The sequence below is a fragment of the Cucumis melo genome, chromosome 10 (genome assembly GCF_025177605.1).
Source record: "Cucumis melo cultivar AY chromosome 10, USDA_Cmelo_AY_1.0, whole genome shotgun sequence".
NCBI lineage: Eukaryota > Viridiplantae > Streptophyta > Magnoliopsida > Cucurbitales > Cucurbitaceae > Cucumis > Cucumis melo.
This window is the reverse complement of record NC_066866.1, coordinates 1400339-1416162: the sequence shown is the minus strand read 5'-3', so window position 1 is coordinate 1416162 and position 15824 is coordinate 1400339. Positions and strand designations below refer to the sequence as shown.

General features: G+C 34.4%; 3 protein-coding genes across 4 annotated transcripts; 2 read left to right on the top strand and 1 right to left on the bottom strand.

Annotated features, from left to right (window-relative positions):
- Window positions 1-1096: 1096 nt before the first annotated feature.
- On the top strand, window positions 1097-7730 carry LOC103489336 (sulfhydryl oxidase 2). The gene is made up of 12 exons (XM_008448467.3): window positions 1097-1681; window positions 2133-2157; window positions 2250-2342; window positions 4330-4511; window positions 4595-4667; window positions 4773-4841; window positions 4939-5012; window positions 5096-5237; window positions 5970-6010; window positions 6465-6611; window positions 6686-7114; window positions 7318-7730. Exons 1-12 carry the CDS (start codon window positions 1476-1478, stop codon window positions 7361-7363), a joined length of 1527 nt encoding a protein of 508 aa, XP_008446689.2. The 5' UTR covers window positions 1097-1475; the 3' UTR covers window positions 7364-7730.
- Window positions 7731-8810: 1080 nt separating this feature from the next.
- LOC103489337 (putative fasciclin-like arabinogalactan protein 20) lies at window positions 8811-9884 on the top strand. Its single transcript, XM_008448470.3, has one exon. It carries the CDS (start codon window positions 8828-8830, stop codon window positions 9812-9814), a length of 987 nt encoding a protein of 328 aa, XP_008446692.1. The 5' UTR covers window positions 8811-8827; the 3' UTR covers window positions 9815-9884.
- A 1007-nt stretch (window positions 9885-10891) lies between these two features.
- LOC103489338 (uncharacterized) lies at window positions 10892-15404 on the bottom strand. 2 transcript variants are annotated; one of them, XM_008448471.3, is made up of 9 exons: window positions 14892-15404; window positions 14095-14279; window positions 13332-13510; window positions 12521-12805; window positions 12379-12437; window positions 12245-12281; window positions 12089-12160; window positions 11663-11984; window positions 10892-11565 (listed from the first exon to the last, which is right to left on the bottom strand). In XM_008448471.3, exons 1-9 carry the CDS (start codon window positions 15007-15009, stop codon window positions 11119-11121), a joined length of 1704 nt encoding a protein of 567 aa, XP_008446693.1. In that variant the 5' UTR covers window positions 15010-15404; the 3' UTR covers window positions 10892-11118. The 2 variants fall into 2 exon arrangements, with proteins under 2 accessions (XP_008446693.1, XP_050947003.1); XM_051091046.1 differs by having other exon boundaries at window positions 12521-12823; window positions 14892-15245.
- Between the last annotated feature and the right edge of the window lie 420 nt (window positions 15405-15824).

The following is a 15824-nucleotide window of genomic DNA, read 5'->3' as shown; positions in this document are numbered from 1 at the left end:
TTGGCACAACGTGGTAGTTAAGCATATTTAATTTCTTATGAATGTCGTTTGAACGGACCTTTTAGGGCGAGATTGAAAACATATTTGAAGTTAGTTTGTAGAGAAGTTAATCGTATTGTTCATTGGTCGGCTCGTTTAGTATTCTCGAGTTTTGTTGAATAAATATGGTTCAAGAAGTGACCTAACTTAAGGGCATTTGGTTCTCTTTATTGAGTGTTTTACTGCATACTTTGATTTGTTCGAAAGTTGTTTGCTTTAACAAACAGGTAGAGACCAATATATTCTTTTATATTTAGTTGCTAGTATTTATCTCTCTCAGTGTATATTATTCGATTAAGTTATTAGGAACTGTTTCAAAATAGTATAACTTTTGTTTTTTTTAAAGGTCTTTTAAGTACAACTTGAGGTAGAGGATTTGAACCATAGAATCTCTTGTCATCGGGAATATATAGATACTTGTGTTAATAAAATTATGATTCGCACTCAACTAAAATAAATCTTTCATTGCATGTCATGTTTAATATTTTTAGCCACTTGTTCATTTGTATACCCCAAAACATATATTACCTTGATTCGTATTAAGTAACCTGTAAACTATAACATCAAATCCTATAAGCAATAAAATACATTAAAACATTTAAAAGAAATATGAATATTTTTCAAACAAGAGAAAATTAAAATAATTTAACAGAACGTACAAAAACACATACAATCAATTACATCCTAATAATTTTTTTTCTAAAGTCTTATCCACGTATTAAACTCAACAATTAAAATGTAAACGAACCCATTGAATATATTATAAAGTCTAGAGACCTACCCCACATTTGACAAAAAGTGAGTGTAATTAATATATACATCCAATAGTTGAGTTAAGGTTTTAATTACCAATTAAATAATAGAAATCAAATTGAAAAAGGAAAAATATAATAATTTGTTAAGGACATAACAAAATATCATAACATAATCAAATATTTTAGTCTACACAAATTACTTCATTTTTTATTCATTTTTCTATATTTAAAAACGATAAAAAAAAAAAAAAAAAGGAAAGGAAACTCATGAAAGAAAAGGAAAATGGTAATTGCAAAAATGGAAACAAACCGGTCCAGTTCCGTAAACCGTCCTAAGAATTTGCGAAATGGCGCCGATAACATGACCCATCGCTCAGACGTAACTCCCACCCTTTTTCCCGCGCGTGTATTCTACTCGCCTCCAATCAATTTCCGACAGTCGGAGGTCTTTTTCACTGCTCTACCTCCGGCGACTGCATATTCTTTCCCTTTTTCTCTCAGATCTCTCTCTATCTCTTTATCTCTTCAAAATTTTCCACCGGTCGTTTTCATTAATTTGTTGAATCAATTAATTTCTCTTAGAAGAATCGTACATCTGTTTTTTTTTTTTCTCTTGAATCCTCCAAGGATTCTATCCACCTTTGCGGTTGAACCATTTATTGCAGCCGGTTGTTCATTTCAATGTCACGGACGCTGTTTGTTTTGATTTTGTGTCTGAGTGCGTTGCGGTTGGGAGTTTCGTTGGGATCGCGTTCGATCCTTAGAACAGTTCCTGATAAGAACGGGGATTCTGAAGATTACGCCGTTGATTTGAACGCCACCAATTTCGATGCGGTTCTTAGGGATACTCCAGCTACTTTTGCGGTTGTTGAATTCTTTGCCCACTGGTTAGGATTTCTTTTCATGATTGATTTTCCTACTTCTATTTATTTGTTTAGAAAATATTGGCGATTTTCTTTCAAATTGCGTTGAAGGGTTGTGGTTGTTGGATGTTATGCATGCTTGGGTTAGGAGCTAAGGAAATTTGAGTTTCATGTTTGGGTGTTAATTTTTTTGTCAATGAGAAACCATGGCACTTGACTCAATGATATTTAGAGCTTGGACCTGGCTTGTTACTTGGAGAGATTGTGTCGGGTGTCCATGATTTGTTTGAGGAAGAGTAATCCAACGTACTATTTGACCTGTGTCATATGACTTGTGATGTGCTTTTTCTTCTTCTCCAGAGATTCCAAATGAGTATTTAGAATATTGAAATGTACCTGTGATATACTATTTCCTATAATTTAATGCTTCTGTTCAAATACGTTTGCGATATTTTTTAAATTGTTACTTTTACAGGTGCCCTGCGTGCAGAAATTATAAGGTTAGTTATCATATTCGGATACTCAAATTTTTGTTCATGAGCTACAGATACTTGTAATCTAATTGTGCTTTTGGTTGAACATCAAACCGTAGCCCCATTATGAAAAAGTTGCTAGGCTTTTCAATGGACCCAATGCTGTGCACCCAGGAAAAGTATTAATGACAAGAGTGGACTGCGCATTGAAGGTATAGTGATTCTGCAATATTGATCTCATAACTCTTAGGGAGCTTTGAAGTAATTCCACTTGTCTCTTTGATTTTCTTAAATTTCATTTTTAGCTAGCTTATGCTGTGTCATTTTTGCCACGAGGCATTATGGTTAGTGGTTTGCACCTTGAAGAGGTTGCTTCCGTCAGCAATCTATTAGTGATAACATCATAAAACTGTATTATAATTTGCCTGTGTGAGTTGTATCTTTACTCTTTTTCTTTTGGTATTTGCACTAATCCCCACCTGGGGCTGGAACCAAATAATGCTGAATTTATGGACCTTTTTTTCAAATTTATAATTCACAATTGTTCAGTTTATGCCTGGATTACATATCGTTTCTTACGTCTCCTTTCCGTACACGAAATCTGTTTGCTCTAAGCCCGGACTTATTGTTTTTGTTATTTTTGGATATTTCATTTGAACTTTCTGTGAGTGTTCTTTTAAATTGAAAAATCAAACAATGTGCTTTTGCTTCGTTCTTCCTCCATTAGATCTTTTTTTTTTCTTTTCATTAAATTGTATTGCTAGAAATCACTATCTTTCACAAAAAGTGCATAGGATTAACCACGGAAAACATGAGGACAATTTGTCTCCCTTATCAAAGGATTGGTTAGAACTCCCACTATCCTAGCTAATTGGGAAGATTGAGTGATTGCAAAAGAACTTCTAGAGAACAATTCAGCTTGAAGCTATGTACAGTACGAATTTCCAAGAAAAAAAATCTAAGTACCTACATCAAAAAGTCAAATTGTTTATTTCCAACCAGGCTACAAGTCCAAAGGAGACGTCTGACCTTAGCCTTTAGAAATTGACATATCACCGTGTTCTGTTGTGTCAGCGTGCGTGCTTGTTAGGGCTAGTGGGTTTCTTGAAGTAAAATGGTAGTCTCATGACTGCTCCATGCCAAATTGAAGTAGCTGCAACCGATACATTAAGTTCATCACGATAAAAACTTTCTGTTAGATTTTGATTCTTTTTCTATTTCATAGTTTTTCTAATTAATTAATAATTGTTCTTGTTGTTATTCTATTTTTTATATTTATTTATTTATTTGGTTCTACATGTGATGGTATAATTTTACAGCACGTCATTCTATGTGTTGAGTGTTAAGTGTGCAGAGAATTAGAAATATACTAGTTTCAATACCTTTAATGATTTTGATTCAAAAGGACGTTCTTTAAAATTTCATTTCCTTCGTGGTTGGTTCTGCCGCTCTTCAGCTTTACACTTTTAACATGTCTTATTTTGGGTTAAAAGCAAAATCCTATAGTATTTGACGCAGTTAAATTAATGAATATAGATTGGGAAAAGAAGAATTTTAAATGCCATCTTAAACTGTTGTCTGCTTCTTTCATATTAATCATACCGTGCAAGAATACTTCAAGCTGCTCGGGAGGTCATCATCACACGTCTGCTTCATAAACATAAAGCATATCATGTTGTGACATTCTATTTTACTATTTTCTTTTTTATAGTCTTTAATGAGTATGAAAATTAAAAATATTTGTTAAATTTAGATTTAATCTTATAAAACTCCCCAATTTTTAAAATATGTCAAAATACAACCATATATGTGTGTCAACCATTAATGGTATGAGTTAGTATCTTGTATCCAACTCTGGGTCCGTAGAATGAATGGTTTATATAACTTCCTTTTGAACCTGCATGCATTTGAGATATTGATGGATGATATCCGCTTGTCCTTTAGTCAAAGTGTTGGCTTCAGTTTTGTGAATCTTTTGTTTAGTTTTCACTATTTTGGTTGAGGTTGAGTTTCTCTTATCTAATTATTTTGAACATTTTCTCCGGGCAACTTACACATTCTTAAATGAGGTCCAAGACGAGGGATAGTTCTGGTTATATATATATATCTATGTTATTTCTCCTTGTTCAAATTTTGAATATGTAAATTTGAAGGCATCTTGATGATTACTCCTTGTCCTTTGCTTGTCTGCCAGCGCAGATGAATACCAATCTTTGTGATAGATTTTCGGTAGGCCACTATCCTATGCTCTTTTGGGGTCCTCCTTCCAAATTTGTGTCTGGAAGTTGGGATCCTAAGCAAGAGAAAAGTGAAATACGTAATATTGAGAATGGACGGACTGCAGAAAAGTTACTAAGTTGGATAAACAAGCAAATGGGCAGGTAGGAGGTATTTCCAATCATTTCTTAATTTGCACTGTCGATTGTTAGCTGACAAATAATAAACAGTCAACTGGCTTTTGCAGCTCAATTGGCTTGGATGACGAAAAATTTGAAAATGAGCAGAATCTATCATCCAATATCTCAGATCCAGGACAGGTTGGTTCAGACGTTATGATAAAACTTTGATTTGAATATATTATAGATTGAATCATTTTTCTTTACTCTTGATGTTAACAACAGAAATGTATTTGTTAATGATAGATTGCTCGAGCAGTCTATGATGTCGAGGAGGCAACATCCATTGCCTTTGATATTATCTTGGAACACAAGGTTTTATTTATTTATTTTATTTTATTTCTAATACTGTATATATAGAGATATATAGACAACAATTATAGATCAATAACTTTTACATGCATGCTTTTAGATGATCAAATCTGAAACTCGAGCATCCCTTATAAAGTTTCTTCAACTTCTGGTGGTTCATCATCCTTCCTTGAGGTGAAAACACATTATTTATTTACTCTTTGTTTTTGCTTAAGTAATATTTTCCAGTTTCATTTTTGAGATGTTACTTCTGTTAGGTGTCGAAAAGGTAGTGCAGAGATACTTGTAAACTTCGATGAGCTGAACCCTGCAGATATGAACCAAGAAGAGGTTGCTAGTGAAAAAGGTGCTGTTAAGAACTTTCAGATATGTGGAAAAGATGTTCCTCGTGGATATTGGGTGGGTACATAAATGATGAAATTTAACCTGACTGCTAATGGAATTATGAGTTCTTTTCTTTGAGCTATCTTGTCGACCCACTTCTTGGTGTTGGCTTGATATTGATATGAATTGTTTTTTTCATTTTCTATCGCATGCCTGACATGGTTAGTCTTTATTTTATTGATGGTATGCCAAAGCTTTAGAATCTGTACTTACCGATTTATAGTGAAGGCCTGAAGGGCTTCCTGGAAATCCTTTGTCTCAATTCAGTGGCTAATTTCTTTTTGATAGATCTCAAGGTGGGCACTTGTTCATTGATTGGACTGTGCAAAAGTTCTTCCCCCGCACTTACTTTTCAACTTTAGAACAGTTAGAGATAGTTTCATTTTAATCCTCTGGTTAGGTCTAACTTTTGTAATTTCGTTTTATCAATTACATTGTTTGTTTCCTAAAATAAAAGAGTTAGGGAAGTAACCTCCAATTTTAAGATTGTTGCTTTGATATCAGTTATTGGACTGTGTTTCAAAGCCTCCAATTGTTTGAGAGGCATTGATTTCTCACTTTACAGAATACTTCGTCTCTCTTTACACCATACCTTTACTTACTGTACATAGTTCCTAACGACAAAAAGTCACCATCTTAGCATCTTATCCTTGAGCAGTTACACACTGCTGCTAATTTGCTCCCTTCTCTTATCATACACACAAAAGCATGTATTATTCTGATTATCTTTGAATGTCATGTTTGCAGATTTTTTGTCGTGGTAGCAAGAATGATACGAGGGGTTTTAGGTAAGTTTTATCTTTGCGCTTTAATTTGATGTGCAGATAGGAGTTTGTCTGTCTTTAGAAATTACTTTTACTCTCAGTTCTTTCGTCTTAATTTGGGGAAAAATTCCGATGATCTTGCAACACACTAGTGATAATGTCTTCTGGTTCAGTGCCTACCACATGAAAATACCACTTTCAATGAGAAAAAATGAGAGGAAAAAAAAGGGAGACATACAATAACACCTTGAAAAAAGCCCCGAAAAGGACATCCTGCTAAAGAAATGACTCCAATCGAGTAGAATGAGACCCAACAAATATTCTAAAAACAATTATGTTCTCGGCAAAAGAGAAATATAGAACCTAAGGTAGACGAGCCATTACAAGAGCCCCCCAACTACTCTAAGGTTCTATTGTTTCTTTCCTGCCACGAACGAGATTACTAAAACGTTGTGCTTAATTGTATCTCTGTCTGCAGTTGTGGATTATGGGTTCTACTGCATTCCCTTTCTGTGCAAATTGAGGATGGAGAAAGCCAGTTTGCATTCACAACTATCTGCGATTTCATCCACAACTTCTTTGTTTGTGAGGAATGTCGCCAGCATTTTTACGAAATGTGTTCAAGGTAAGCCTGGAGCAAATATTTGATTTCATTTTCTGTATATACCTTCACCATCTAACCAAGAGTCCTGTTTTCAGCGTGTCTAGTCCTTTCAACAAAGCTCGCGACTTTGCCCTCTGGTTGTGGAGGGCACACAACAAAGTCAATGATAGATTATTGAAAGAAGAAGAATCCATGGGAACTGCAGATCCAAAATTTCCAAAGATGATTTGGCCTCCAAGACAACTTTGCATGTCATGCTATCGTTCTCGTAGCAGCCAGCCGATCGAATGGGATTTGGATGAAGTACATAAATTCCTGACCAGCTATTATGGTAGAACGCTTGCCTCTCTATACAAAAGCAACAGTGCACTTGGGACCATTGGTGCCGATGGTGTTCTCGATGAGCCAACAACTTCAACAAATGCGGTAGCAGTGCCGGTGGGGGCTGCATTGGCAATTGCTCTTGCAAGCTGCGCTTTTGGAGTGCTTGCTTGTTACTGGCGTTCACAGCAAAAGAGTCGGAAGTATTACCACCAACGACATTCTTTAAAGAAATATGATTATTAGGAGAGGGTAATTGGCTCTTTCAAGAAGACTTAATAAGGCATAAATAGGGAAAAAAACTAAAAATGAAAGGCATCGAGAGAGAGAGAGAAAGAAGAGGGTCAAATAATATCTGTGTCAAATATCATCTTATAATTTGATGTTCCATCGTTACCTTTTTCAGGCCAAGAAGAAGCTCGGGGCTAAGGCTTTCAGAAGGTCACGACTAGACAGAAGTAAAATAATGGTAAGCTTCCACATAACTTTTCGACAACACAAAGAAGATTTGAAGTATTCAACTGCCTGAGATGAGGTTTAATGGGTGTATTCAAATTCAAAGTCTCTTGCGGCACACACACTAATCTTACCGATACGTGTCATGAACTTATTTTTGAAGACAAATCATCCTAAACCTTTTTTTTACATATAATTTTTATTTTCACCTCACAGTGATATGTAGCTTAAGCTTGATTGTTCCAGAGAGAGAGAAAGAGGGTCGAAGAGGAGAAAAAAACAAGGAAGAGAATCTTTTGTAATTTAGCATAACTGAGGGTTGAAAATATTGTTTATGATTATTTTTTGGCTTTCAGACGAGAATATCCGCTTCTGGCTGTTTTTCTTTGGTAGATTATCTTTGGGGAATGTGATTTTGGAATTCTTTATAGCCTTTGATAATTATGCTTGTTTAAAATAATGTTAAAATCTTAGTCAATTGCTATAATTAAAGTTTTCTAAGCTTTGTTGTTTAGTCTATAAAAACTTACCGTAGATTATACAAGTGGCTTGAAAAGTTAAATACTTTGTTACCTTACAAGGGGTTTGAAAAGTTTAAAAAAGGATCGTTTTAAATTTTGTGTGAACCTCAGGATCGGCTTATGAGCACCTCAACTAATCTCATAAAAAAATTTAATTAGTTTCAAAGAGATGCTCCATCTTTCTATTTCCTAGTGTTTTAAAAGTGTTAGAAAAGACAAATAACTATTATTAATATACACTGATTTTACTTTAGAAAACAAAACAATTTTTTTTAATAGTAAAACATTTGAAAAATCAATTCAAATTTATATCTATTTAACTACAGTTGCCACCGCATTGCTTTTTTGCAAATTGATCAGGTAAACGACTTCTCAACCTTAAAGATCAAACCATATGTAAAAATTGAACTTTAAAGATATTAAGTTCATGTAATTGGTAAGTACAAATTTAGGAGGACGACACTTGAAAGTATCCTATAAAAGATATTAACTTCATATAATCGGTAAATACAAATTTAAGGGAGACTATATTTGAAAGTGGATGCGTTTACTTTTGATTTTTTTTTTCTTTTTGTTGATTTCTATTGGCCTAATATTATAGGCATGCCTATACTATATATCACACCCATTAATTCTAACTAATAAATATTTTTTGGGCCGGTCAGGCTTGTTAAGATGGGCCGATATTGGGCCATAAACAAAACGTTGATGAAAGAAAGCCCAATAGAATATGAAAAAAATCAAAAAGAAAAAGAAAAAGCAAAAATTTTATGTCGAAAATAAAACAATTTATTAACGACTGATTCGACGTATCAGCGGCCGCCACGTTTTAAACAGTTTCCCGCCAAAATAAAAACCGTTCATCACATCTATCTGCTGTTTCCCATTTTTCTTTGTTTAAACCAAGTCTGAAGCTCAAAACAAACACAGCCGCCATTAATGGCTTCCTCCACACTCTTCATCTCTCTTATCCTTCTCTCTCTCTTCTCACTTTCTTCCTCTTTAACCTCAGAAACCGTCCTCGACGCCGCTGAAATCTTGTCCGACAATGGCTTCGTCTCCATGGCTCTTACGCTTGAGCTCATAGCCGAATCTTTACTCTCTCAGTCAAATTCGATCACAATCTTCTCACCTCCAGACACTTCTTTCGTTCAATCAGGTCAGCCTTCGCTCTCTCTCCTTCGATTCCACTTCTTGCCGCTCTACTTATCTCCCGGAAGCCTCAGATCGTTCGCGTTTGGCACCAAGATTCCCACTATGTTGCCCTCTCAATCGCTTACGGTAACCACTCCTCAATCCGATTCCGTAATTTCTTTGAACAGAGTTAAGGTTAGTAGCTCACCGTTTTACGACGACGGTTTGCTTGTTGTTTATGGTATCGAGAAGTTTTTTGACCTAAAATTCCAGAGTCCGAATATGAAATTTCGTTGTGATTTATTGACGATTAGGAATCCGTTTGGTGAAGCGATAGAAATCCTAAGATCTAATGGATATTCTTCAATGGCGTTGTTTCTTGAATCTCAAATTCTTGGGTTTAGTAATGGTCAATCATCGATGATGACCGTGTTTGCTCCTTCCGATGAAGCACTAGAGACTCGCGTTGATAAGTTCACCGACTATCCGTCTCTGTATTTTCGTCAGATTTTGCCGTGTAGAATTTCATGGAATGATCTAGTGGATCTTGAAAATGGCACAGAATTATCAACATATTCTGAAGGATATACAATTCATGTAACGAAATCAAGCGGAATGTTGAAGATCAATGGAGTTGCGGTGTTCTATCCTAACATGTATTTGAATGAGTGGTTAGTTGTTCATGGTCTTCTTGATGTGTTTCCTGTGGCAGAGAGAACTTCAACAGTGGAATCAGATTCAGAAATGAGAAGCAAAAATCATGAAATGTCAATAATTGATCATAAGTTGTAAGTTCTAAATCCATGAACATGATCTTTTGTTTTCTATTCATAATGATATAACATTCATATTACTTCCAAGAGCTTTACTGGTTTTCTTGTGTATCTGCGGTGAAGATAAAAATCTCTTCCAAATAAAGAATAAAATAGTTATCAAATTGAGGTTTAGAAAAATAATGGTTAAATTGAGATCGTCACAATGCATCAACCTACAATCAATTCACACAATGTTGGGTTATCGTAGTTTAGTAGAATGCATAACAAAAATAACTCAATTCATCTCAATGGTTATATGGAAAGAACATTGATTAACACTTCGAATATCTGTAAGGATTTGTTTCATTTATGAGTATTGTTTTATGACCATGAAAATTAAATGTGGAAGACAATAGAGATTTATGTTTGAATAGGTAAGATAATCATTACTCGAAATATGAGTATGATTTCCTTAAAATTTAATATGTGAATAGGCTCAATTTTTAAAAAGAGATAATCGCTAGAAAATTATATATATAAATTTAAATAATTGTTTTTTTTTTCAATATTTAAATAAAAATGAAATGATAGAATTATTATATGCATTTTCTTTTCCCATTATCCATACATTTCTGTTTCTTATCAAAAAACATCAAATTTATATCAAAACCATGTAAAAGCAGCATATATATCTCACCCTATATTTTCATTTAATTATCAATGGAAATTTTACTTAAAGATATAAAAATGAAATATATTTCTTAAAAATATTATTAAAAGAGAATATATTTTATTTATAAATTATAACCATCAAGTGTGTCATGTCATGTTATCCTTTTAACTCCCTATCCAAATGAAATAATACATGCATATTATATACACATCAAATATTCCTTAAAATAACATCAATCCAAAATCATTACATCATATTTTCTAAAATAATTAAAGGAAATTATGTCCTTCTCACTAATATTCAATACTTAAAATGTCCAATATTAACATAATATTTGTACAATCGATATAATTCTCATTGTCAAAAAAGGGAAAAAGAAAAATATAGATACTTTTTATCTCATGAAGTAAACAAAACTAGATAGTAGAAATGAGAACGAAATGGACCCAAAAAAAAAAGAAAAATTCTATGATTATTTACGAGAAACGACATATATTTTAACACAAAATGGTGCTTCGCTCCATCTTGGTTTAATCCCTAGAAATAGGGGTATATACTTACATATGTAATATAGCTATCAACTTTAACATTTCAAGAGGAGGAAACTTAAGCTTCCAACCTCCTATCTATTCCTTTTCTTTTTTTCTTTAATCTCTCTCTCTACTTCTCTAAACTCCACTTCTTATGCTTCTGATGCTTGATGTTGTTGATTCGTCGTTTCCGCTGCCATTATTGTTATTCGTATTTTGGTTACTGTTTCTCCTGCGGTTTAACGAAAAGGATAGCTTCGCAGACACGTCCTCCCTTTGGGAGTGGTTTGCATATAGTATCCATAGCAACAGACACAACAATATTCCTACTGAAATCATTGCAAGTCCAACATTCACGATCTTAAGATGATGGTGAAGATGAGGGCAGTAAGCTGTGGTGATGTTGTGAAACGTTTCCCTTACAAAATTGCAATTCTGGAAGCTGAGCAATGGAGGAGTGTAATGCTGAAGTGCATAACTCTCGTTCACTGCAGCCACCATCTGGGAATGGATGTCCGGTGACACCCTTCCGACCGTGATGCAAATCCCAGATTCCGATACTTCACACACAAACTTCTGCCACACCTGCATTTGTAACCAGATCACCGGTTATTGCCGAAATAAACACAGAAAGATGATTGGCAGCGGAGATAAACACCGAGTTAAAATTTGTGAATCTTACCGTTGATGCATTATCAATAGTCACGTCGTTATCACCACATCTACTTTCTTCCAGCTGAGAGTTGTATGGGTAACAGAGAGCTGGCATTGGAGGTCCTGACTGGTTGCGGTAGTTGGGAGAACCCGAGGGTGGATTTGCATTGGCAAAGTTGTAAACAAATTGATCGACAACATTCACAATGTCGTTGACGATCTTTTTGCTTTGGATCAATGTCTGGTTTGTGGTTTTATGGTCAACACATGGAAGGATGTTGCTAAGAGCTGTTTCCGCATGTGTATTTTCTACCCATTCTTCCATTGCCATACATGTATCAGAAACAGCACTAAGAAAGAGAAAACAGGGCAAAAAGTACACAATAATGAACTTTCGATTTCAAAGAAGTTATAAATAAGCGATATATTCAAATGGTAAACAAACCCAACTTACTTGTCAAGAATTACAAACAATCCACAAAGAACGAATGTAATTGTCACAAGTAGCCAACCACTGATTATTAATCTGCAAAATATTATGCAAAATGTTATTCTACAAATATATAGACGAATCCGAAAAGTAAAATAAGTATTTTTGACAGAAACTTACATATAGATTGCATGTTGGTATCCAAAGAAGGACAAGACTGCAACAACGATTCGAGCCAGTGAGTAAAAGAGGACGAAAAAGTTCAATAAACAAGAAAACTAAACCATTATTAAAAAGTTTAGGAATTTACATACAAAGACCAATGAGAGCCAAAAGAAGCATGATTGCAGCAACGGTAATTAGTGCCGAACGCCTGCACTCACAAAAGTAAGTTAGCTTTTTGACATCATAAAAGAACATAAACTTGGTCGAAAGGAACAACTTGAAGATACATACATAGCCGCGAAAACTTTTCTTATTTTACGAGAATTTAAGCTTGTCTTATCTGCCACTGTATCTGCAGCAGTATTTAAATCCACATTTAATTCATCAATGTCGTTCATTACGTCAGACGGAAGGAACACCTGGGCTACATTAATGGTCTTTGCAAGTGAGAGATATTCCGTAACATTTTTAAGCGTGTCCACAGTGTAGTCCGACTGGTTTACAACATACTTCAAAGTGTGCAAACCTTCATTGTAAAAATCATTCTGTCCAATACATAAAAGTATGCAGCCAATTCTGTGAAAGAAAGATGAGCTGTGTCAGAAAGAAGGTGAGACAAAATCAACATAATTTAGATCAAAATAATATACTTAATAAAATAAAACCAACAGAAACATTGGCCAAGACAAACAGAGGACCAACTGTCGATAGGTTTCTAAACTCGTTTCTCCTAGGGAGGAGAGGGATACATAGGAATTTGTTTGGGAAGTGTTTTCAAAAAATATCTTCAAGGATGGTCATAGAAGTTTAAATTAGTAGAATAACTTTGTTAATTCTAAATATCAAGTCATACATGAAATCAAAAGACTGTTTAGAAATCAGCTCTTAAAGATGTCCTAAATAATACTGTGAATCTTGATTTAAGTAAAAGATATTGGCATTCTCTTTTAATGCATTCTATGTAAAAATTGGGTCTATAATGGCTACACCAAAGCCCTGTGAAAAGATAGTGAATAAAATAGAGTTCTAAGAAATTTTAAATGAAAGAAAACTTGGTTTCAGAATCTAAGTACATCATCAAGGCAAGAGAGGAGAGTATTACGTTGCAGCAGATGTGAAAACAACAAGTAACGCTAGGCAAATCCAATGTGAAGTCTTTGATTCTTCGCCTTTAAGGTTTAACTTCCATCCACAGCAACGATGAACAAGAAGAGCAAAGCCGAAGGAAATGAACCAGAAGAAGGAAAGAATGAAACCAGTCGCACCGGTAAATCCAACAGACTGCAGAAACGTATTAACATAAAATAAATGCAAAGATCATAGACTAAAATGTAAGATCCCTGGAGACATAGTGTGAAGGTTTTTCAAGACACAACAAAAGATACTGCAGATATTTGAAGCTCCTAAGAAATTAATCACTACTTGATGTCTCTGATATTTTCGGGCTGGAGGCGTAAGACTTGAAGTCTACCCCTGCCTCCAGGCATCCATCTATAACAATAAATTTGCAGATCGCCACAACATTAAACAAACTTCCTTAATTCAAGTGGTTAACTATAAATCAATCTATCAATTAGAGAACATCTTCAGTTAAATACTTAAGTAAAATAAACCCAAATGAGAAATGCCGATCGTTGTTAAATCTTCTCTCATTTCCTAAAGAGTTAGCAGTAGTCTTGTAAATTGAACAGTGTGGGACTAAATTTATACAGTAAGTCTCCAAAGATTTTCTAACCACTCCAAATGATATATCTTGCTAGCATACAAACACAAACTAATTACAAGAAATCGTATTGAATAGCAGAATTCAAGGCAAAATATACCAAACACAAATAGTAAAATAAGACTATGTAAACAGAACTTACAGCCCAGTAATTTCGATTGGCAATGTCCCAGCCACCTTCATACACCCTAAACCCGTGAAGAATATCTGGGCGCCTTGTTCTATTTGCTGCCAATACAAGAGGGCTCTGAGAGTTGTTATTTGCAGATCCAGGTCCCTCAGCAGTCTCCAATATCTCGTTCTTCCAAGGACCCAAGTTTTCTTGTCCTGCAAATATAAAGCTTCCTTAACAAAAAAGCGAACATAAAACTACCTAAAGACCAGAGCTCTATAAGCTCCATAGAGAAAAGAGAGAGAGAGAGAGAGAGAGAGAGAAACACTTTGTTTCCAACCAAGAACAAGTTAGCATTTGCCAGAAGAAACCGACCACTAAAACACTTTGTTTCCAACCAAGAACAAGTTAGCATTTGCCAGAAGAAACCGACCACTAAAACAAAATCCAACAAACAGGGAATAAATATTCTTCACAATGTGACCACTTAGGATGCACAAGAGAAGAAGAGTTCAGGACACCCAAATTGTTCAACTTGTCAATTCATGGAATTAAGAAACAAAATGACTGAATATGCCACAAAACACTTCTAACCTCTTTTAAGTAAGACGAAAGCACCCATTTCTTCAGACCAAATCAAACAGAAAATACAGATTACAAAACTTAGAAGTTTAAAACTGTGGTAATTTTCAACAACAAAACAGACCCAACATAAGAAACAGAACCAATCAATAAAATTCACAAGAAAAATCCCAACCCAACGAGAATAAACGATCAAATCCTGAAAAGAATTAACAAACAAATACAACAGAGAAGGGTGCCCAAACCTAAGATGAATTTCCCAGAATCTTTCGGCAACACATCGTGAGGCAAAGCCAAAACCCAGCTGAAAGTGGCAAGACCCACAAAAAATAGAAGGAAAAAAGAAGCAGGGAAACCCTTCATCGGCAAAGAAAATCCCGGTACAGAGACCGCATAATACACAGAATCTACCTCATTTCCAGAAATCTCGAGGCATTAAGGCCTCAAAAAAGAAAACCAAAGAGTGAAGAACAGAGAAGAAGGCTTATTTTACTATGATCAAGGATTTTCGGAGCGAAGTTAATGGAGATTTATAGAACTCTGTGGAGAAAAGAAGAAGAAAAAATGAAAAAGAGAGAAGGAAAGGGACTCACATGGAGGTGGGGGGCAGTGAATTAGTGATTCGTAAGAAACGAAAAAGGCGGGTGTAGATTAATTAATTAATTAATTAAAACAAAATCAGGTAGCCTTAATTTTCATTTAATTAACTCAAGTTTTGTGGTCTAATTCAATAAAATACTGAAATCTTTTGTTGTCTAATTGAATTAACTAAAAAAGCATGGGATGGCCAAATCCCTAAAATATTTATTTCCTTCTATTATTCCATTTTGTCCCTTTGTACTTTCCCCCTTTTCTTTCCTCTTCTTTCCCATATTCTTTAAAAAGAGAAAATATCACTCTATTTTTTAACGCGTCCTATTAATTCTTCTTCCTCGTAATTTAGGTAAAGAAGATCATTAAAGATAAAATATTTGATAAGACATTATACTTTATAATAAAATTAAGTGTAATAAATTTTATTTTATAGAACGTAAATAATTGTCTACTTTTTCTATTTTTTTTTTATTTTTTTTTCTTTTAATACATATATTTCTAATTATCCAATTAATTTTAGTTTCTTAAAAATTATATTTTAACCAAATTGGTTGGACAAAAATATTAAATTAGAATATATTTTC